At 42.4% G+C, this 23327-nt stretch overlaps 1 protein-coding gene across 9 annotated transcripts in view; it reads right to left on the reverse strand.

Moving 5' to 3' along the window:
• The window catches only part of ANK3 (ankyrin 3), a 347448-nt gene extending 324417 nt beyond the window's left edge, over positions 1-23031 (reverse strand). For 6 of the 9 annotated variants that reach the window (XM_063406078.1, XM_063406085.1, XM_063406077.1 and 3 more), the window contains exon 1: positions 22817-23031. In XM_063406078.1, the coding sequence (XP_063262148.1) occupies positions 22817-22894 (78 nt within the window). In that variant the 5' untranslated portion in view covers positions 22895-23031. Of the gene's footprint in view, positions 1-22521; positions 22788-22816 lie in introns of those variants that run through there. The other 3 variants (XM_063406091.1, XM_063406084.1, XM_063406081.1) reach the window with 3 other exon arrangements.
• Positions 23032-23327: the final 296 nt, after the last annotated feature.

The following is a 23327-nucleotide window of genomic DNA, read 5'->3' on the forward strand; positions in this document are numbered from 1 at the left end:
AGCTCCGGGCCCGCCGCGGGCCCACACCGTGGGGGCTCGGTGCCCCCTGCTGGCCGCGGCTGCGCTCGCTCCGTCCCACAGAGCCGCCCTTCCTCCCAAAGAACCCCAAACGCCTCTCCGGGCTTGCTCACGAGGTTGGCAATAGCAAAGCTCTGCGCAAGTGTCAGTGACGGCGGCTTATTGTTCACTGCGGTGTTTTCACTTCTTCAGTGAATGAATGCTTCTTTCCCCTACGCTTTTCATTCACTTCCCAATTGCTCCAGAGCCATTCTGTAGCTATAAGCGCCAACAATAAACCGAAGAGGTGTTACCTTTTATTAAACTGACTAATAAAGGTGGGAGAAAAGGAGAAAGTCATTTCACACAGTAAAAACCTTGCGCGCTTTCGTCTCTTCCTGACAGATTATAAAAGCCAAAGGTTATGCAAGTTTATATGAGACCTTTTCTTTTTATATCTTGAAATTACTACTGCTAAAACACTTCGACTAGAATTACTAACACCACCCACCTACAACAGCTCCAGGCCTCTGGCTTCTTTAGCTTTTTCTTAGTATATGTCACCCAGCTCCTGGATATTTGCTTTGAGGTGAGCATCTGGCCTTGCCATCACACAGAGACAGAAGTCCACTGTGCAATATCCCATAATATGAGATATTTAACAAAATGACAACTCTAAGAGCAATGCCATGTTTGTAACACCCGGGCGAGGAGTCGAGGGAGCAGGCGTGGGAAGCGAGCACTGGCAGCTGCAATTCAGAGCCCTGCATGTGCTTGATGAATAAACTGTAAAATAGTCACAGGCAGAGGGAGAAACAGTGAAGTCAATCTGAATTTGGTCACTCCTGTTTCTGTTTTTTTTCCTTCAGATCCACCAATGTCCAAATGTTGACAAAGGTGATGAGTCATGCGTGGTTTTTTGGTCTCTCACAAAACTAGTCACAGAAAGCTGAATGTCTTGCAGGAAAAAAAAAAGCTAAAATGCTTGAAAATAAAGCAATAAGTGTAACTAATAACTGGGACACGGTGCCCATACTATTCCAGTATTTGTCTGGAAACAGATATACATCTCTGTTGCCACTCTGCTTGACCCGAGTCAGTCAAACGTGGCAAAATAATATCATACCATGACTTCTGGGAAGAGTGATAGAATGGGTGATTGCTTCCAGCAAATATGCAGGAAATTACCTTCCTTCCCCCGCTCCCAAAAATGGCCTGAGTGCACAAAGCAAAGTTTAGAGGCAGCACTTAAACAGCAGCAATGGTAACAGGACACTCTGATACTGACAGCAGGCATAGAAAGAAAGAGGTGAAAGCGTTGTGAAGGAATAAAACAAGGAATAAGCTTGATTACTGTCAAGTAAGGGGGAGTTACCAATATAATTCAAGAAAGAAAATTCAGATCTCTACAGAAAAACACCAAACAAAACCAACCAACCAATCCCACCTCTATCCAAGCAGGATTATAAAATAAGTAAGGGGTAAAAAACCTGGAACACAATTGTGGTAAGCACGTCTTGCTGTCCCACAAGGGCCCTGGCAGTGCAGGGCAGCACAAAGCTTTAAGAGGAGCCCATCCACACATGTTCTCCCTCACTGGTCTGTGCTCTGAAGAAAGCATCAGGCCTACAGCACAGACTGAAAGCTTCCCAAGTGTGTGCTGAAATCCTGACACTGAGTCTGCATCAAGCCTTACTGCACATTTGCAGAAAGGTGTAAGAACATACACACTCCAAGTCTGCGGCTGCCTAGAACTGATTTAACACAAAAAACAACTGTAACTACAAACATTTGTGTTTCTTTATAGAAAGTAGTGCTCCACACATGCCCTGCTAGAGGGGAAAGCCACACACATGGCACAAGAGCCAGCACATCCAGCAGCTGTTGGATGTTCCCCAGTCCTGTTCCCTGGTTTGGACATGGATTCTGAGCCTGCTGAGCCATTTAAAGCTCTTGGTCATCATCAGTTTTACCAGCCTATCCACAGACCTTCCCATGGGTTTGATAAAACATCTTTCAATTAAAAAAAATAGCACAAAGACTGGAGTCAACATGTTTTAACTACACCATTAAAAGGCTACAAATGAAACACTCTCTCTCTGATCACCTGTGTTGTTTCCACTCCCACACCCCGCCCCAGTAAAAGAAATGGCAAATCACCATTGGCAAATTGATTAAACAAGTAAATTTACTAATTTAATCGGGTCCTAGGGAGGACTGACTGCTTTCTGTGCAGGTTAAAAATACAACACCCAGAGCCATTATGCAGTAAGCTTTGTTGCTGTGATCATGCAGCACATACCAGACAGTGGGCTGAATGTCTAAAAGCACCAGGACAGGTGATGAATATTAATAACTAAGGATCAATTCCACATCCCTACTACTATAAAAGTGTTCTTGCTGGTTGCCATTCCCCAAGAGCCTTCTCATTTCTAAGTCACGTGGTATAAGATTATGCTCTACAACATAATTATTCTCTCCAATATGTTTTTAAACTACAAACCCCATTCAGTGCAGACCACTACAGGCTGCTGTGATGGCCCTTGAAGTACTTTTTTTGAAGTATTATGAAGTCTAAACCCAAACTTTTCTGCCTTGATGTCTCATGGTTCACTAAATAAATATCATTTTAACTGCACATGGAGAACACTGTACTTGCTATTGCTGCTCTGCACAGTTGGAAGCATGAAAAGATAAACTTAGCAGGTCAGCCACCTTTTCCTACTACTGACATTAGTATTGCTCCTAGTAACAAGTATTAGCAATCCCAAGTTTTTCATTAAGTAATTGAGGTGTATATTTCCTCCACATTTTCTCAGTGGGCAGGATCCTGGAGGATCTAATGAGAAATATACTGTTCTAGAAAAAACCTCTTGTGCAGTTTCCCTGCATTTAGTAATGTCCTTCTCTCTAGGAGAAAAAAAAGAAAGTGTCAATCACCACATGAACAAATTTCCTGCAAAGAACTGATATAATCTGTGGCGATGGTGTACAAGCAAATGCTTATGAGTATCTGGAAAATAATTTCAAAATGCACAAATACTACCTCTAGCAAAATTAAGTTCTCCAAATAACAATTTCATTGATGCAATTCATGGCACAAGACAGGAACGTGGTTTTGGGTATATGAATTGACTTATATTGCACATACCAGGACTAAGCTCAGTCATGACTGTAATGAAAAGTGAAACTTTTTATTTCACAATTCCAAGGGCCTTCTTATACTAAACCAGCAAACTTCTGTTTTGCAATAGCATTGCAAAACAACAACCTCCAGGCTAATAATGAAGACTCTGAAGGATCAGTGACATTTCGAGGTTTGGGAAACTGGAAGAGAGATGCATTTCCATGAAGAACTGCTATGAGAATTGAGAGCACCATCAAAACCATCACCAGATATTCTCATGCAGTCAGCTCTCTAATCAAATTCCTTAGCATGTTTGGACAACAAAACCCAATTCTATAAAATAGTTATATTTGGAAACTAGACTAAGATTTAAATATATCCCTAAGTCTATAGGTCAGGTTTCACATATGAGATATGAGTAAGTACAAAGAGTAATTTATTTATTCATTTTCTGTTTATAAAAAGTAACACACAAAGCAGAAAATGCAAGCTACAAATGTGTCAGTTCAGACCCTACCAAAAAGTGGAACGGAAAAATCATCATTCCTTATTTTCATATCATACATTTGAACAGCTGGAATACTTTCAAGTGGTATATAACATGATACATGAATGCACACGTTATGAAATAAGGCACACAATTAGCCTAAATGTCTGCAACCATCATCCTTACATGTTCTTGTCTATGCACAGACACAGACCACAGTGTTCTGGTCCAATACTATAGTTTTAATACATCACATATTTATAACTTACTGTAAATGAAAAGTGTTTTTCCTCCTCATTCTTTTCCAAATGCTTCACATGCCCTTCCCTTCATATACCAACTTCAAAACCATGTTTATTTTAAGAACAAATAATGCAAAACTACCCTTCTTCCCTATGTGTGGCAGTGTGCTGATTAATTAATTTAGGTTTCTTGGCCAATTTGGATTGTGTATTGTTCCTCCATCCTCCAAGTCTCCTCCTCCCCTCAGCAGGTACCCTCCAACCCTAACCCCTGCCCATCTCATGTCAATCCTGCCCACACAGGAGTGTCCATTCAATAAAAAGGCTAGGAATACAATTTAAAATGATCATTTAACCAAGTAAATTTTGGCATCACCTTGATCTACCAGGTAGATCTAGCATGGACTTATGCAAATTGGTCATTTCAGTCTGTAAAAAGCAAGCAGCTGGGAGACTGAATAAGTGAGTGGAACTGGAATAGCTAGAGGCAGAAACTCATTTACCATAAATTGTTTGTAAGTTACAACAAGAATGTACACCTTAAAGGCAAGAAGAAACTCTTGTCCTTCCTAAAACTGTATGCAGAAAACAAAAAATGCTTGCCTTTTTATGAAAATATCTTTGGTTACAGAACATTCTTCTGTTTAATTTATCCTCCTTGACAAACAGATGCACATCATAATGAAAATATCACAAAGAAAGAAAGTGAAAGAAAGAGGAGGCAAAAATAGGCAAGGAAATGCAGCCATCAGAAAGCCCCAGAGCTGACCCCCAGACACTTGTTCCAAAGCCTGGTGGCTCCCAAGATAAGGAGGTCTGGAGACCACAGGCAGGACTGCCTCAGGTCCTACAGGAGCAGAGTACTGGAAGACCATTCCACAGGTAGGACTATGAAGATCCCATGATTTTGTTTTTTAAACATTTTAGGAGTGCCTGCCTATGACACAATGCTATTTTTGTAAGGATGAGAAATGTACTGGGCACAAATACAAATGTATTGTTGGGCACATGGTCCTACTAACTATATAACACAAAAGGAACAAAAAACCCTCTCTGGTTCCTTAAATGTGTTCCACATCTTTGAACAGTCCCCAAGCTGGATCTCAACTTTATTGCTGGTAAATTTTAACAAAGGTTGGTGGCAAAGCTGTTTAATGGGCATGTGACACAATTAAGCAAGTCATTTTGTGAGCACTGGAACTTACCCTGCCTGCTCCCCACTCCAGCTTAGATTCTTTGCTGTGTGGTAACACAGCTAAGCCCACAGTGCATGAGCTGGGAATGTGAATTTGTGTGCACACCTATTTTCAAGAAGCTTGTGGAAAATTAGCTTTGAACTATTTCTGCTCTGTCAAATTTAATCAAGAACAGCCAAGAAGTTCAAACTGTCTTGAGAGTCAGTGGAGAGATACTGACAGAAAGGATTATTGGTGCAGGAAAACCCAGATGAAAAGTACATTCTCTCACCAAAAACATTCTGTCAGCTCATTGCAGGGTTATGTATTTAATAGGTCGTACAGTAACACACTTGGCAGATGAAAGTATATGAATTATTTGCCTGGAATCCTTGTCTTCTCAACCAGCTATCCCCAGATGATTACATTCTGTTCGCAGAGCCACCATGGGCAGTTTTAGGACTCAGACTTCTTCCCATACTTGGCTCTGCTCACAACTTCTGCCTTACTTCTTGCAGCTGTCAGCTCCTGCTGGAGCTCTTACCAGCCAGCAGAGGCTGTGAAAATGAGAGATGGGACAGCAGGTCACAGAAACTCAGGGCTGTGTGCCCTGCTCCCTCCTCCAGCCCTCACCAGCGCCTGTCTGCGCCTGCCGCCTTCCCAGCCCAGCCGGTGACAGCAGCCAGATGAACGGGAGGGGCTGTGGGAAACAGCAGATCAGCTGCACACAGGCAGCAGGAGCGGCAGCAGACAGCAGACAGGCTCACAGCTCCTCCTCATCCCCCTCCCTGCACACGAGCCATGCTGCCACCGAAGCTCCTCACACCAGCCTCTGTGGGGCACCGGGCAGCGAAAGCGCTTTGCATGGCAGATCCCACGCACTGATGCTAAACCCACGCACAGACTGATCTCATCTTGGAGCCAAATCAATTAAATGCGAGTGGAAATGAAATAATAGTTCCCCTTTGACTACATCCAGAAGTTTAAATAGCTACAAATCACACCCCTTCCTCCAATACCTTCCCTGCTTTCCCAAAACATTCCAACAGCATAAACTGTTTATACTTCAGAGGCAAGTGCATACAATAGGCATAGAGCTTGTTTCCAACACAGTAGAGAAATAATTACACTGAACTTTTTACCTCCCACCTGCAATTCCTCCCCAAAAGAAACAATTGCAAGGCTAAACAGTGATTTAGCTGAATGTTGACACTGTGGTTCAACAACCTCCACAGTGCTCACATGAAACAATTTTTGTGCATCCTCAATAACCAACAAAACTCATAGCAGCAAAAAAACAATAAAAGAAATGTGTCATTTCCTAATCCTGAAGCTGTTAAACCTTTGGAAGTATGGATGCTTTGAGGAAAAAAAGGGAAGTTCTTTTCTTTCATTCTCCAATGGAGAGATTCTCATGATAAAAACCAGAGAATTTTTCACACCTCGAATACCTAGCTGAACCAAGCTTCCTTACAGTAACTGATTTAAAGACCTATTTTTTTATCAAGTGAACCCAACACAAGATTTGTGTTTTAGCTTCATCTTTAAGGCTTCAATTCAGTTTTCTCCATCTTGCACTGAGTCTTCCAGGAAGACTCTGACTCACAGTCACAACAGAGCTACTGATTCCTGGCTCTAATGCAGGGGTACATGCCTGCTCTGAAGAATAATTCATCAGGTGCTACAGTCCAATAAAATGTATAAATAGTCACAGGAACTGTCCTGAAATACAGTCAAAAGAAAAACAGCACAATGTTAGAATAAATTTGGCAGAAATTCTTTTACTCTCCCTTTTTTTTTGTCAGGGAGTGAACGAAAATGTTTGTACTGAAGGACACTGCAGTGGAAGGGTAGAAAGTCATCCAGACTTCATTAACTTCAGTGTAAAATTAAACATCCAGTCCTGACTCTGAATAGCCATTCAGGAAGCAAAGTAGTAAACTTGGATCACAAAATCAGGTTAAAAAAAGCAACAGGTCTGACGGGGCATTTATCCTGTAATTTTTTGTGGTTTTACCTAAAGACTGGGTCCTGCAAAATGCTTGTGGCTCTGCAGTTGATATTCCATATTTGATTTCTTATAGGCAAGAAGTCATTATCATTGAATTTATTATATAAAAGTATAGCCCAGCCCTCCAGAAGAAATTAGCCTGCAAATAAAACTCAAAAGAAAAATACAGCTTACAGAATTTTCTTAGCTCAGAAGTTCTTCAGCGTACAGGATTGTTCACACAGCTCCTGAAACAACTTATTCCATCCCCCACCCTCAGAGACCTCACAGTTTTGCAAGACACAATTTCAGTCTACAGTTTATGAACATTATGGGCTGACCAGCACAGAATATGCTTCTCAAATCTGTCTCCTTTCTCACTTTCTCAAAAGAATGAGCCCCAAAATCTTGTGACTAAAAGGCATCATATTATCCCAGATAAAATAATGGGGAGGTGGAAACTGTTGGCAAGTATAGAAATGCACAAATATTATCTTTTACTTTTGTAAAAGCTGATTCTTGGAAGTCTGACCTGGCAAAAGCACACACAGCATTCATTTGTATCACTTGTGACTCCCAAAATGCCTTTTTGTGCAGCTGTTGGAGGGAATTCTAAGCACTATTTGTAATTAGATTAAATGCAACGAAAAACAAACCATATCTAATTTGGGAATGTCCTCAGTCAAACAGCTTAAGGCCAAACTCTTAAATTTAGGATAAAGCAGCTGTTTCCATCTTTGCAGTTTTTATGCCAAAATACTCCTCATCTCTGAATTAAGGAACTTTCACTTATAAATAAGTATTTCACTTTTCAGATTCTGTGGCCTCTGGAGCAAGCCAATTTACAGTTTTCTTTTATTCTCAGGGTGGGGAAAACACCTTTTTAAGAAAAACAAAACAAACTAAAAAAACCCTACAGCAGGTCTAAAGAAAAAAGTCCTCGTTTATCCTCTCACTTCAAGATAAACACTACAAATTGAGTATAACCATTTATGTCAAAACTTAGGGATTACAGCCCCTTCTTTGGCAAGTTATTAGACTAAAATATTTTTAGCTTTTTCTTCTTTAAGTTGGCATTCACCAGTGATTGGGCTGAGTTGTTTTCATCACTAATTCAAACAATCACACTCTCCATCCACTACAGAAACGTGCAAGTCTTTCCTCAGGTTCTCCTCCCACAGTTCTTCCTTATCTATTTACTCACCAAGGAAATACTTGAGAGTTGCCAATACCAACATGACTGGTTGGTAACACTACAGAAATATTAAGATGATACAAGGAAACCTTTTATTTTGTTTTTCTTGTCCTGAGGGCATAGACTAAAACCACTTATGGTGAGCAAAGGACACAGTTTTGGATACTCGCTGCGGAGAAACACTGTACAAGCTTACTGCACACTGAAAACCCAATTTCTATTTCCACCATTGCACTAAGATCCAAACTACAGAAGAAATTCCCTCAAACACACAAGAGTAAATAAATGCACCTTTAAACTACAGGAAGAGTGTGAAGGGCAAGAAAAGAAAGTTTAAATTATTTAGGCGTGCGTACAGGAGAAGGTCAGGTTGTGAAAAGAGGTAAAGCCTGCTTATCTAGGGATCTCCAGAACAATGGGGCAAAGAGGGAAAGGAGGGAATTCCCATCACGGGACACAATCCCATGTGCTACCCTGCATGTTCTGAATCAGGGAGGCTCTCAGTACACAGCAGATTTTTTTTCTCTGCTTGTTCACTTCAGGATGCCTAAATTCAAAGTTACTGTTTAGACAGAGGGAGAAGGAGAAGATGCAAGTCTCCATCCCAATCCCTAGCTCTGGGATTTTCCTGCAACTTTAGGGTCACAGTTACCTGGCAGGTTCCTCAGTTTTATCACACCCATTGTGTCTTACAGGGCAGTCTACAGGGCAGCTAAAGCACCCCAGAACCGAGACCCATTTGCATTTGTTTCAGACACAGTTAAACATCAGTGGACATGACAAGCCTATTCTTGCCATGCGGAAATGCTTTTAGGATTGCAATTCCCAAATATTCCCAAACACAACCCAGGGCTGTATCTGACACCAGCAGCTCTTTCAGGTTCTTTAGAGACATCTCTCAAAATACTGTGTAGATCCTTCTCACTCCAGCACATCCAGTGCACTGGGGCAGCAGAACAAAATACCTCTGATGTTACAATTTGCAGGTAAAACCTCCCACCTCACTTTCCAATGTCTCCTTAACACAGCAGAAGCTCCTTGTATTTAGCATTTCAAATGAATCTGAGTGTTAGTGAAAATGACAGAGAAGGACCCATCCATCCAACCATCCCATCCGTCCAACCTTTGCAGGTCTGTTGATGGACGCACACTCCCAGCTTAGTGTTGTCCACAAATTTACTGATGAAAGACTCAATTCCCTCATCCAGATCATCAGTGAAGATATTAAACAGGACTGGCCCCAGCACAGAGCCCTGAGGAACAGCCCTGGTGCCTGGCTGCCAGCTGCATGCAGCACCTTCAGCACCACGCTCTGGGCCCGGCCATGCAGGCAGTTCCTGACCCAGCAAGGAGTGCTTTTCCCAGCCGTGGGCTGCCAGCTTTTCCAGGAGTGTGCTGGGGGAGACAGTGTCCAAGGCCTTGCTGAAATCCAGGTACACAACATCCACAGCTTTTCCTGCATCCTCCAGATGAGTAACCTGGTCATAAAAGGAGACCAGGTTGGTCAAACACTACCTACCCCTCCTAAACCCTCAAGTACAGATATCAAACTGCACTTTTGTAGGACAAGAAAAAATGTGCTGGAGAAAAAAGGAAAAAAAAATTGTAAGAGAAAAATACTCTGCATCACATTTTCCTAGACATTGGCATTTGCAACTGACTTACACTGCAAGATATTTGCCAGGGGGAAAATCTTCTCAGCACTGCTCATGATCAAAAACTTAAGAGTACTCGAAACATCTCATTTCAGCAAGAACACCTCACAATGAAGATATTTACAGTACAAGAACATTAAGTTAAATCTCATGCACATGTTCACTACTTTATTCTACAGGCCTGCAGTTACAGAAATCAGCAGGATGCAGAGACCCACAGATTGTCCCTCAGAACCCCTGGGCTGTGAGAAGTGTTGCTGTCTCTATGACAGTGGAGAATAGCCATTGTTAACTCAATTTAAAACTGATCTCTTCCTAAATGCCATGTTTTAGGACAACCCCTGATCACAGGGATTTTCAGACACCACCGGAGCTCACTCAGGTCTCAGAGCTCAGCACTGAGAGTAAGGCCTGCACTAAGCACAGTCATCATCAAAACCCTTCTGAGGAATACAACAAAAATACATGACAAACATGAGAAACAAGCAGCCCAGACTGCCCTGCAATCCTGCCACAGTGACCTTCAGAGGATGAACCTGAGCTGTTTGTGACCATGAACACCATTTTCTGCTGGCTGGGGTAATTTGTGCCCTTAAACACCCTGAAGTCATTTGTTTAGAACATAACTGATGCTCATGTCCCAAGAGCAGTGGAAAAACTGTCAAAATTAGCACAGTCCTGGACAGTCTATAATTACTACCAAAACTACCAAGATCCTGAAAGGACACTGAAAATAAAACATATAACATGCCAAAAGCATTTGTTTACGTCTGATACCCACCAGTAGGTGTTGGGGTGGAAGGGGATAAAGCAATGAGCAGGAAAAATACCTAAGATATTTGAAGCTTATATAGTTAAAAGATTTCCAAACAAGAACCTGAGCTAAAGTCCCCAAACATTGCATATGTTCTGAATGTAAAGACTTATTTTCACTTGTTCACTTAAGCACAGGAGAAAAACTATTTGTATCCAAATGCAAATTAAAGAATTTTCTGCTAGTCCTAAAATATGCCATGAAATACATGTTCCTTCCATTTCAAAGCATTTTACTACAATTTAGGAAGATTATTATTACAATGTTGCCCTCTTTCATTTATTTTTTTCTACTGAGTACCCAATTTTCTACTTGGCTAATCATGTAGACATGATTATGAAACAAAAATATACACACTTCACTGAGTCTCAATTCAAGACCAGGGAGCTCATTTATTAGAAGTTAGCCATGTCAAAGAAATGGAAGCAGATAAATGGAGTTTTATTGCTAACTAGCATCAAAACAACATCCGTTTTCACACAGGGTTTTTTTTTTCCCCCAAGCTGTGGCAGGGGATAGGGAAATGAGAAAAATTATTGCAGCACCTTATTTAACAGTTGTTATTTAGATTAATTGTTGTTTATGGCAATTATTATTTAAAAATAAACTACAATATTTCATAATAAATCATCTGCATTTGAATACAGATTAAAATATCCTTATACCACATTAAGATATACTTTAAAAAAGATTAAGCAATGTATTGCTACCTAATTTTTTTGCTCTTAATTGATTTAAGTGGTAGTAAAATGAAACAAATCCCTGGATCCATTTTTAAATTAAACTCATTTTTTACAATTAGAAGTTGCAAAAGTGGCCTTTCCATCTTCAACATTCAGCATTTGCTCATGATTAGATACTCCAGTGAGTTTTGCACATCTGGCCCCATCCACTTACTGCACCCAGAGATGGGCTGTGCATTTCTCCATCTCAAATTCCACATCATCAGTCACTGGCTGCCTGGTTGGGTACACAGGGCACAGTGCTAAATACCCAAAATGCAGTGACAGACATTTGTGCTGACAAGTGCCAAGAGAGAAATAATCACAGTTAAAAACCAACAAGAAATAAATTTCAGAGGAGTGACTGACAGTATTACTGCAAATCTCCAAGTGCAGAAAATGTTTTATCAATGCAGATTTTTATGAAAAAATTTAGGCTTTGGGGGAAATCCAGTATCAAAGGTAAGGATGATTCTCCCTGGTTTAGCAGACAGAACAAGTCAGAGCACCCAGCAGTCCCACAAGCAGGGAGCTCACTCACAGCAGGAGCCAAGAGTTCCTTGTAACACTAATGGGGAAAATGATCAAGATCTCAGAACAAAAATGAAACATTGGTTTCCACTGGTGTTTGGGAGTTTGTTTGATTTTTGGTTGTTTAGGGGTTTTGTTTGTTTGTTTGTTTTTCTTGGAAGGTAATTCAGTGGGCTTGGGAAGGTAAGAATACAGCTTGTTCCACTAGACAAAAGTATTATGTTTCACCAGAAACTGGGGATTCTGATAAAATAAATTCTTGGATAGTCCTTCTATAATATTAATTATAGCCTTTTAGGAACAGATATTTAAACACCACAAAATCAATTTTCAAATGTGCTTTTACTCGAACAGAGAACAAGCACTGCAAGTTTTACCATCATCTACCTAACCACTGTGAAAAAGAGCAATAAACTGATGTGGAAGTAGAGAAGGTAATGTCAGTTCCAAAGAGAGCCCCTCCTGCACCCATAACCAGCTTCGGGGTTTCTGTCCATGTCAGCAGGATTTTGAGCCCCAGCTCTGTTGGCATGGTCCATTAAATAAGAGGCTGTTTTGCAGTGAGCAGTTTTCTGTTCCAGATTCATTGCCATCCCACACAAACACATTTGTACATACAGGGGGAACAGCAACACCTGCACCACACACAGCAAGAGGGATCAATAAATCTTCCATACAGCCGTGGAAGACAACATTTCCAGGGGATGGACCTGCACAAAACGAGCACCTGGCCCTGAAAGAAGTGCTAGAAGAGGGTGTACTCCAAACTGCTGAATGTGATCACACAGCAGCAGTCACACATTGTCTGTTCATCCTTTATGACAGTCATGGGAACATCAATTACCAATTTCTTAACTGTTCCAATATTGTTATTTTAATGGTATTTGCTATGAAAAAAATCAATATAATGCACAGATATATTTCCAGGAAGGTCAAACTTGTTTCTACATAATACTTCAAAACACACAACTTGTATCAGTGCTTTCCAAGGTGCTTAAAGAGTTGTGCTAAAGTACTGTATATATTTTTAACTGACCAAAACCCTAGCAAGGACAGTGAGCAACTACTGCAGCTGGATGTGCTACACTTACATCAGCAACTGATATAAAGAACAAAGGGGTTTTACATAATAAAACACAATGTTTGAGTGGTTTAGTCACAATACTATTGAAGTATTTTTCAGATACTGTCCTTCATGCAGAAGGCTTAACATGATTATGATGCTGAACTGCCAAAATCACCTGCAGCATTTGGAAGTGGCATCAAAACAAGCAGGTGAAGAAATTACAGGTGTCCAAGACAATTACTTTTCTTAATTAACTGGTAGTAAAATGAAACGAATCTCTGGATCCATTTTCAAATTAAACTCATTTTTTACAACTAGCAGTTGTAAAAGTGGCCTTTTCATCTTTAAGAAAAGCACTTGCTCCTGATTAGATATTGCAGTGAGTTTTGCTCATCTGGCCCCATCCACTTACTGCACCCAGAGATGGAGCAATCTGAGTGATACTGATTTCTGCCTAAATGTCACAGTCCAGTTACACATACCATGTGGCTGACCAAATAAAATTACCATACTTTAGCCTCTTTCATTACAGTACACTGTGTTTATGTTTGGGGAAAACAGGGCACAAAAGAAACATTAAACACACAAGCTTTGCAGAATTTGCTCTTACTGAGTACTCATCTTCAGTAAAGATTGTCTGTATTGGGGACATAAAACTGTTTCTGTTTCTACACTTCTTTTTCCCCAGCATTAAACTTTTGTAATAATCATATCTGGAATATCCCCTCCCAGCAGGGAATACATCCGAGCTCAGTGTGAGGTTGATGATCTTCGTGCATTCGCTTTTCAAGCTATAGATCACTACTGAGTATTGGATTTTCCTCTGACAAGTTCTTTAGGAAGACAGGCACATTAAAGACAAGAGAAAGAGACTGGATCAAAGAGACGAGCACTTCATTAGAGTTATGATGGTTGGAACAAATGCAGCACAAAATGAAAAGCCCTTAGTGGCTTCAGAGGCCTGTTGTTACCTACTGGTACCGCTGTAAAGAGCCATTCTAAACTCCTTACAACCATCCAGTAGAATTCATTTCCAGAACAAACTACATGCCTTAGAACTGCTTGGAAAGCAGTTTAAATTCAGCCAGAAGATACAGTTGTTTCTAGCCCGTAAAACCAAAATTCACTTTACTAGCACCAAAGCAAATACAGCCCCGTTATTAAAGAGGGGAGAAAGCCACATAAACAATAACATTCAGGGTGCCAGCCAGGGGCAAGACAGCTCTGAGAGGGCTTGAGTAACAGAGAATGCTACCTAGAATTATGATTTCTTGGACAAAAGCTGTTTGTTTTTTGTATCACAGACATCCTGATGAGGACATGAATGTAAATAAAATACGAAAATACTGGTACACCAGCAATGCAATTACGAAATCAACCAAAATTCATAATAATAATCCAAAATTGGGAGCTGGGTCATTGCCCAGAGATAAGAGACAGAGAAAGAAATATTTGGAAGGGCAGTTACAAGCAGCCCAGAATTCCACTGTCCACTCCCACACGAGCCCAAAGGATTGATATCCACTGAGAGATGGTGATGGAGAGGGGCAGGAGGAATGTTAACAATCTTCCCCTTTTGACCCACATCAGACTGAGATCACAAAGCAGCTTTGCAGGGATGGAGCCCACGGAAAGAGATCCAGGCCACCCACAGGAAGGTATGCTGAGCTGACACAGACTGATGCATCTGCATTCTTCTCTCTCTTTTTTTCTTGGACCTGTTTGATTTGTGATTCAATTAGAACAGCAGACTGTATATCTTATCTTTATATTGAAACATTGCTGTTATCTGTGAGACTTGATAAAAACAGCCTCATTTGGGACTTATTGACCTTCTTATTGCTCGTCCCAGGCTTTTCCAACCACTAAACCAGGTGCAGGTGAACATGTCACAATTTTTCATTCCCTTCCAGAAAGATGTTGTGTCCAATGAATTTCCCTAGAATGCAGGATTAGCTCCTGCAGGAGGACTGCTGGAAAACTGCATCACTCTTCAGACTTGTCCCATTGTTTCTGAGTGTGTTTGGCTTGCTGCCTCTGACACCTGGGTTTCCAACACCACAGCACTTATTTATGAAACATTACATCACAGAAATCACAGGCAAGGCTCAACCTATTTACATAACCCCTTCTGCAGCAGTGAGAGCAGGGAGCAAAGCACCTGCCCTGCTCCCCCTGCTCCCTGTCACAACAGCCCTACAGCCCCTCTCTCCCCAGCCACAGCAACAAAACTCTTCTCAGAAATGTGCTGTGCGCTATGCCCCCAAAATGACTGAAGGCTGCAAAGTTTAGCCTGTGTCTGAGGGATAAAGCAAGAACTCCAAGAGCAAGAGTACCTCACTGAATTAAAATCTTCCAGAGTGATAACTTCCAGAGGGATGGAGGGAAATAAACAGGTTTTTTTAGCAGAGCTCAACAGGAGATTTAATGCACCAAGGGAGGGAGGGGAACAAATAAAAAAAACAAACAAACTAAACAAACAACATGGAAGAGAAGGTTCTCTGCTGTGTAAAAAGTATTTGGAACTAAGGCACCTGAATGAGATGCTGAAGGCACAGGGTGAGTTATGCCCTCCCAGCTGAGGACATAAGCACCAAGTCTAAGACCAAGCAAGCCCCAAGATCAGCCTTGTGACCTACATATGATCCCAATTGCAAAAGCTGAGCCCCTGCACTGGTTGCTGTTGTTTTACAGGGCAAATGTTGACAAGGTGGATGCCTTGTAGGAGGCTCTGGCCTTTTCCTTCATCACTGTAACTAGTTCCCACCAAAGGCTCCTATCACAGAGTGAGGCTGCCTCATGCATTTGCAAAGTCATGACCTGTGAAATTATTTGCCCTCTCAGACAAATGCATATGTGCTCTCTCTGCAGTATTCTTTGAGCAGGAGCAAGCAGAATCCAGATATAGAGGGGGATAGGAAAGGAAATTGGTTCTGCTATCAGATTTAAAACATTGAATCACACTTACAGATCGTTCACCTGCACAATGGGGTCGTGTCTGTGGCACAACAAGTCATCACTTTCACTAATTTAAAGCCCAGTTAAATTTGAACACAATCTCTTTGTAGCTATTATGCCTAAAATCTCCAGCAGCCTCACGAGAGCAAGCCTAGGTGTATGTTATGTTCTCAGCTAAGTGTTGCAAGAGGCTGTTAAGAACATCTTCCATCTATGTCTTCCTTTATCTTACCAATCTTTGTCTACCTTTATCTTACCACACTTTAAAGAGAACTTGCTCCACAGTCCTGGGTGAGACATGCACCAGTTTATGTAAAAAGTGCAACCTGGGATGTTGCACAACACAGTCATGTGAGTAGAGACACAGGGTAATAACACAATTATTATACCTAAACTCTAATCTCTGCTGATCTTTACTTACTGGAGTGGCCTAAGATTTCTACAAAAACCAAACACACCAAAACACAAGACAATGCAATTTATCTGTTTGAATAAAATACAAACATACTCATACCGAGCCCCCCTCTTTTTTTTTTAGGATTCTCAATAAACTGTTTGCCTTTACAGAACAGCACTGTGGTCACTGGAGAGTATGTAATGAATAATTTTTAGATTTGAGAAAGTTACTAAATTTATTCATTCCTCTGGTATTTCCCCGGAAGATAATGATAAAGTCAGTACTACTCCCTGTTTGGCCAAGTTAATTAACCTCTCCCTTAATACCATCACATGAGAACTAGTATATGTTACTTTTTAATACTATAGAATACTCACACCTATAATTAATGCCTTTTTGCTCTCCCTGAATGCAGTATTGATTGTCAGAACAGACCAGCTGACTCACCCTTTCTGTTCAGTTTCCAGTTTTTATTGTACCACAAATACAATTTAAAGAGCACACTGATGTCACTCGACCTTGCACGCTCCCCACTCACCACACACTGGAATCATTCTTTATCTTCTCACTCAATATCCACATCAATCCCTAAAACAGCTCCATGAAAGGGTCAGTCCTGCAGTGCAGAAGGAATCAGCTTCTTGGGATCCCTCCAAAACAGAGAAAGAAAGCTCCCAGAGAAGAAGGAAGTTTTAAAGAAACAAGGAGGATTCTAATAGCTCAAATGAACTCTCCTCAATAGGGACACCTGCACCTCCCAGGAGCCTGCCTTTTGTGCTTTTAAAATATCACCTGTGGGTTCACATTTAGATCAGATTATCTCAGTGAGAAAAGGCTAAAAAGTAATTATCATTTTTCAGCATTGTCAGATTCCTTCTGTGGTGTGACCGGGAGTTCTGGGCTCAGCTCAGTTCAGCAACTTCAAGATTAATTTTCTTGGACCTGAAGCTGAACAGGTGTTCTGAGGAAACTGAATCTGCACAGAAACCACTAAGTTGGCCAAGGCAGCACTAAACTGTTAAATGGACAGAAACAAGTCTGAAATTACAGGATGGAAAGGAGATTTTCAATAAAATCTTCCCCATGCACGTCCATACCCTTCCCCCCCAACAAATGAGGGCAAGAAACAGAAAAGCAGATAATCTTCTAAGAGTGAGACACATGCAACAAAAATCTACAGATTAGTAAACTGGGTCAAAACCAAGTTAGAGCTGTTTGCATAACATTTCTATGAAAATGGAGGTTTTCCACCACAAATGGCTTCAGACTTCTAAATTTTAAATTCAGAAGAAAAACAGAGACAGCTGCTTGAACATCCTCCTAGTGCTAAGGAATTCCTCAAAACTACATCACTACATCATCAGCACCCTCAGTATAGGAACAGGCAGAAATTCTGACCCCACAGAAGTAAAAGCAGAGGAACTTTGCTGGTTATTAGGCCAGGGTGTGGTCATTCATAATCTTGTTGATTTCTGCTTTTTAATAGCAAACTTATTGTCTTGGAAGCTAGAAATCCCATATTCCTTTCTTTAAAAGGCACATGCTTCAAATACGGTACTAGTAACAACAGCATGCAAAGATCATAAAACTAGCTTGCACCTGTTCAGTGCATGTCATCTGGAAATTACCTTTATTAAAATTGCTTTACAAGTATTTTCCAAAACAGATGGAAAATATCACAGAGGTTTTAAAACCTAAAAATCCAGTCTCCATTAAGACTGTGGTAAGAAACCAGCTCTCCTACAACATTCATATGCCATCAACTCCTCTGTCATCGCAGAATGTTACTTCAGATTCCCCTTTTAAATGGAGCTGTCATCACAGCCTGTTTAAGGTAATAACAGCAGGGCACTGCAGCAGCTCAGCCAGGCCTGGCTTTAGCAGCAGCACATGGGGCAAAAGGAAATACTCAGGGCTGTGCTATGCAGGGCTCCTGTCATTAGCTCACAGCTTTTTCCAAGCCACGATCAGATAGGATCAATAACACCTCCTGATAAAGCCACGATGCATGCTCCAGATATTATATGGAAAGTTTGAAGAATTTCTCCTCTGAAGGGCACCAACCTCAGCATGCCCTTGGAAGAGAACAACTTCCTGAATTTCAGAGAGTGATTGGAGCGTGGTACCCTTTCCTCTCCAAGGAGTCAGTGGGAACTGAAGCTTTAAATGCATTTAAGCTAAGAAATTATAACATCATCAAGTAGCTAATAGCAGACTCATTTTTGTGGGGTATCCCAGGGGAGAAGAAGGAACAGCCACTGCTCCAAGACTATAAACAGGGAGGGTTCTGCTCAAGAGGCTGCTAAAACCGGGCAAGACTTTAGGAGTGCACAACCATCAGAAGAACAATGAGGCAATGACTGACACAAGCAGAGCCAGGTTTCTCAGAATTTCACAATCATGCCAATAAATACTTTATTGAAGCAATTCTCTTTGCTGTCCTCCTCATCCTCCTCCGAGTTACAGAGCCTGTGACTGCATCCCCACAGCAGGGGCAGCACAAACACACAGTGCAAGCAACTCTGATTTTCTGTGTATTTTATGCACACGGTGATGTAATTCAACAGCTGAGAGAGCAAAAGTGACCAGAACCAACCAGCAGGCAGCACATGCAACTCATCAAAAGAGTAGCAAAGTTCTGGCACTTAGTAACTACTGAATGTGAGAGTAACAGTTCCTACTACTTTTCCCCCTCCTCCCTAGATTAAAAAAAAGGAACATTTCATTTTCCGTTTTTGACCAATTTCAAAAATTTTTCAAAGAAAGGAATGGAATCTAAACTAGCTTTATGAAATGAAAGAAAAACAATGTTTAAAACTATTTTGAAAGATTTGTTTTGGAAAATTCAAGCTTCAAAACTCTCCTTCTTAGGCATGTCAGCATCATAAATAGCCATTTAACACTACATATCAGAAGTCAAGCACAAAATCCACAGAAATATAAAACATTACCCTCATGCCTCTGAATCTACATCACTCCCTGCCTCTGAAAAAAGCTAACAAGTGCCACCAGCTGTTAAAAAAAAAAAAAAATCTTCCTTAGGCCAAGTCCTTGTCAAACTCTTTTGAAGAGCTAATGAAACTTTGTCTGATTAAAGATTGTAAAACCATGTTTTTTTCAGAATTAATGCAACATACCAGATCTTATTCTGTCATCCCATGAGCCATGCCAGCAGGATGCCACAAGTACCATTATCAACAGCTTATCACAAAACCTAATGTATATAGGAAATATTCACACTCTAGACAACAGAGAGTGGCAAAAATAACCTTTAACAGGTAATCACCAACTGGATTAGTATGCTGCTAATTTTTACATGGTGTCAAGAGCACTGAATTCTGAGAAACAGAGTATATAAGAACACAACTCCATGAGTTTGGAGTGGAAAAAAAATCAAAACATAGGCTGATAAAAATGTAGGATAAAACCAGAGTAAACAGCAGAGGCAGGAATTTGCTTGTATTGAACAATTGTCTAGAACTGAGGCTCATGCTACACAGTGAGGGGTTTGGAGGTTTATTTAGGTTTTTAACTGCAAAACTGCCATTTTCCCCAGAGTTTTCAATGACTGAATAACTTCTGCATGTATTACTGTTTTTCAGAGCAGCTATGATTGGACTTGCAGTCTCACAGATCACACTTAAAAGCTTACTCTGTGGAAATAAACTTCCACTTTAGCAGTAAATTATTTATTTTTATTGTTATTGATGCGTTAACAACGTGGCTTTCACATTTGGACTGCATTTGGATTTTTTCCTCCCCCTGCACAACAGCTTGACCACTGTCTCCTCTCTTCCCACAAACACCCCAGTTTTAAGCTAAGTGGCAAACAGCATAAAAGTTTTTCATTTCCAAAGTTCAAAGATCTCTTACAAGCTGCAGACTAACCCCAAATTTTCAGTATCTTAAGTATATCAAATAGAAACACTTTGGAACAAAACACAGCACTGTAGGTGACCTACAAGCATAATTAACTTCTAGGCATTGACTGGAATAGTACTCACGGTGTTGAGGCCAAGAGCTGTCAAAACAAAAGAACTAAAACAAGAAAGTACATTCTAGTCTTCCTGTCACATTTTAAAAACACGAGCTTCTGAACAAAACATTTCAGAAAACACTGAAGTGAAATAAAGACCAAAGGGCCATCCAAACAATCAACAGCAAAGTACTGCAAGATTATAAACAACCCTGCATAACAAACTATTTTCTTTTCTTATGCCATTAGCAATTTGCTCTGCAAAGCCTGGAAATTATCTTAGGAAAAACTGTAACTAGTTGTGGGGTTTTTTGGGGTTGGTTTGTTTGTTTGTTTTTTGGGGGTTTTTTTTGTTGTTGTTTTTTTGGTTTTTTTTAAAAAAAAAAAAGAAAAAAAAGGAAAACATTTAGCCACATACAATTATTCGCATGATTTTGCAAATCAGTGCATTATAACAGACAGATCTCATTATCTCCAATAAAACCCAAGAGCAATAAATTAGGATCTGGAAAAGATGGGAGAGGTGACAGGTTTTTCAAAAATGGAAAACCCCAACCTCATCCTCTGGCAGGCATCAACAGGGTAACAGCATACGACAGCATGGTTTCATTTGGAACAAAAATCATGCAATGAGCATTAGTCAGTTCCCACAGAAATGAGAGAGAGATTAAAGGTGGCAGAAATATTTTTGTAAGGAACTCACTAACAAACTCTGCCTGTGTCAAAGCATGTCCCCATTTCCAACACTGAGCATTGACAGTGTCTCAGGATCTCAGCATCTTACCCACCACACAAAAACACACCCTAAAAGTTTAAAGCCTGATCTAACAGTCCTCTCAAACCAGGGGGAAACATGCAGCCCTTGATGGTGTGAAGGATCAGAGGACAAAGCTGAGTCTCCACTGATCCTGAGGTTACTCCAAGCCCAAGATTGTAACACACACAATTAGGAGACTGAGAACAGCCACCTTCTTCAAGAACTCAGGTCTCCCAGCCTAGGTTACAAACCTTTCAGAGAGTAGGTTTTACCCACTTTGTGAACAAGGTCACATTTTCTCCCTTTATCCTTGAGACAGCTGTTGAAAGAGAGGCAAAAACGCCAGGAGCTCTGACACCACAGTAAGAAGGGCTGTCCTCTTGTTCTGGGAACTCTCCTACAAACCCAGGGCTCACAAAAAGCAGAGGTGCTGGGCAGGGGGAACAGCACCTTGCCCAGCCACAACTTAGAGGGCCTGACTGCCAGAGCAGTGACTTATTTCCAGCTGATCAGTCCTCCCGGGGTGTTAATTTACATTCCATTTCAAAGCACGAACACCACACAGATTTGAGATGGAAACATGAGAAACCATAACAATCTACAGTAAAACAGATAATATTCCATCTTCTGTGTCCAGTTAAGTGTTTCAAGTACTAGCCAAAGTGGTGTTAAAAGCAGGAAAGTTTAATGATTCAAAAGATATCAACTTTAGGGAAAAAAGAAAGAGAATAAAGCTTATTTAGCCTTAATTAATTATAGCTTTAATCTTGAAAGTTTTCAGTTTTAGTTTCAGGAGTTCTGGGCATATAGCCCAAAAAAAAAAATAAAAGGGGTAGGTGAGAGATAATTCAGTTATCCCAATTCCTTTTCACTAAATTTACTTCTAGTGGAAGAAGTGTCATTTTGCCCGTAATAGGCCAAAATGCGCTCTTTCTTTGCCCCGAGAACACAAATCTTCACAGTTAAAACAGATTATGCCATTTGTGTGCAGTAGAACGCGGGACCAGCCCACTGACACCACAAGGCAGCACTTGGGAGAGCAACAAACAGAGAGCGATCCCATCGAATACCTGGGGGAGACAAACCACAGCAGCAAAGCTCCTTCACCTGACCCTGGGGCCTCGGTGTAACCTCTGCGGAGGAGGGAAGGCCAGGGGAAAACAATTCCTCTTGCACCACGGTGGAATGAAGCCCTCAAGAGCATCTCCTCTTCACCTGCCCTGCAGCAGCGCTGAAGCTGCTCTATGGGGATGTCCCTGCGCAGCCCTCAGCGTCCCCTACAGCCACCCGCACACAGGATGCGGGGCAGGCAGGGATGTGGCAGCCTCCAGCCCGTACCTGGGGAGGTTTTCAGCCTCCGCCCCGCACGAACATCGCTGCCTCACGGCAGGGGTGCGAAACGCGAGCCAGGCAGACACGCAAAGCAACACACCTGCACCCCAAAGCGCCACATTCCCGCGGAGCGGGGCAGCACCGCGGGCTCCCGGGCTGTTTTCGGAGTGGTTCGGCCACCGCTGGTCCCGGCAGAGCCCGCGGCCCTCACGGCGGGGCCGGGACGGGCGCACCTGGGCGGGGGCACCGCCCGCTCCGCTCGCACTGCCCCGCGCCCACCCCGCGCCGCCCCGCAGAGGAGGAGGAGGAGGAGAACGAAGGGAAAAGAAGGAGAAGCAGAAAGAGCCGCCGGTCCCGCTTGCCCGCCTCAGCCCGCCCCAGGGCTGTGCGCTCACCTGGCCGCTGCCGCTCCGGGACGCGGGACGCGAGGGGACGGAGCAGGAGGAGGAGGAGGAGGAGGAGGCGGAGGCCATGTTGCAGCGCTGCTCACCTCGCCCCGCCGTCCCGGGCTCACCCCAGCGCCGGGCCGCCCGCAGGTGGGGCCGGGCCCGCCGCTCCCGGTGCTCCCCTCCCGCGGCGGGCAGGGCAGGGCAGGGCAGGGCAGGGCAGGGCAGGGCAGGGCAGGGCTCGGGGGCGGGCGCGCTGGCTCCGGGGCCGGCTCCGGGACCGCCGCCGCCCCGTCCCGCCCCGTGCCTGGTGCCACAAGGCGGGGGCAGCGCCCCCGAGCCCGCCCCGCTGGAACACGGGGCGAGCGCCGCTGCCGAGGGCTCCGGAGGGCCGGGGAGCCCCTCAGCCCCCCACACCTCCACCGCGGCTCACCTGGAGACGGCGGGCTCTGCCCTGCCCGCCCAGCGCCCGCAGGGGGCGGGGGCGGAGAGCTCAGCTGAAGTTTGTTAAACAAAGCTG

The sequence above is a fragment of the Prinia subflava genome, chromosome 9 (genome assembly GCF_021018805.1).
Source record: "Prinia subflava isolate CZ2003 ecotype Zambia chromosome 9, Cam_Psub_1.2, whole genome shotgun sequence".
Lineage (NCBI taxonomy): Eukaryota > Metazoa > Chordata > Aves > Passeriformes > Cisticolidae > Prinia > Prinia subflava.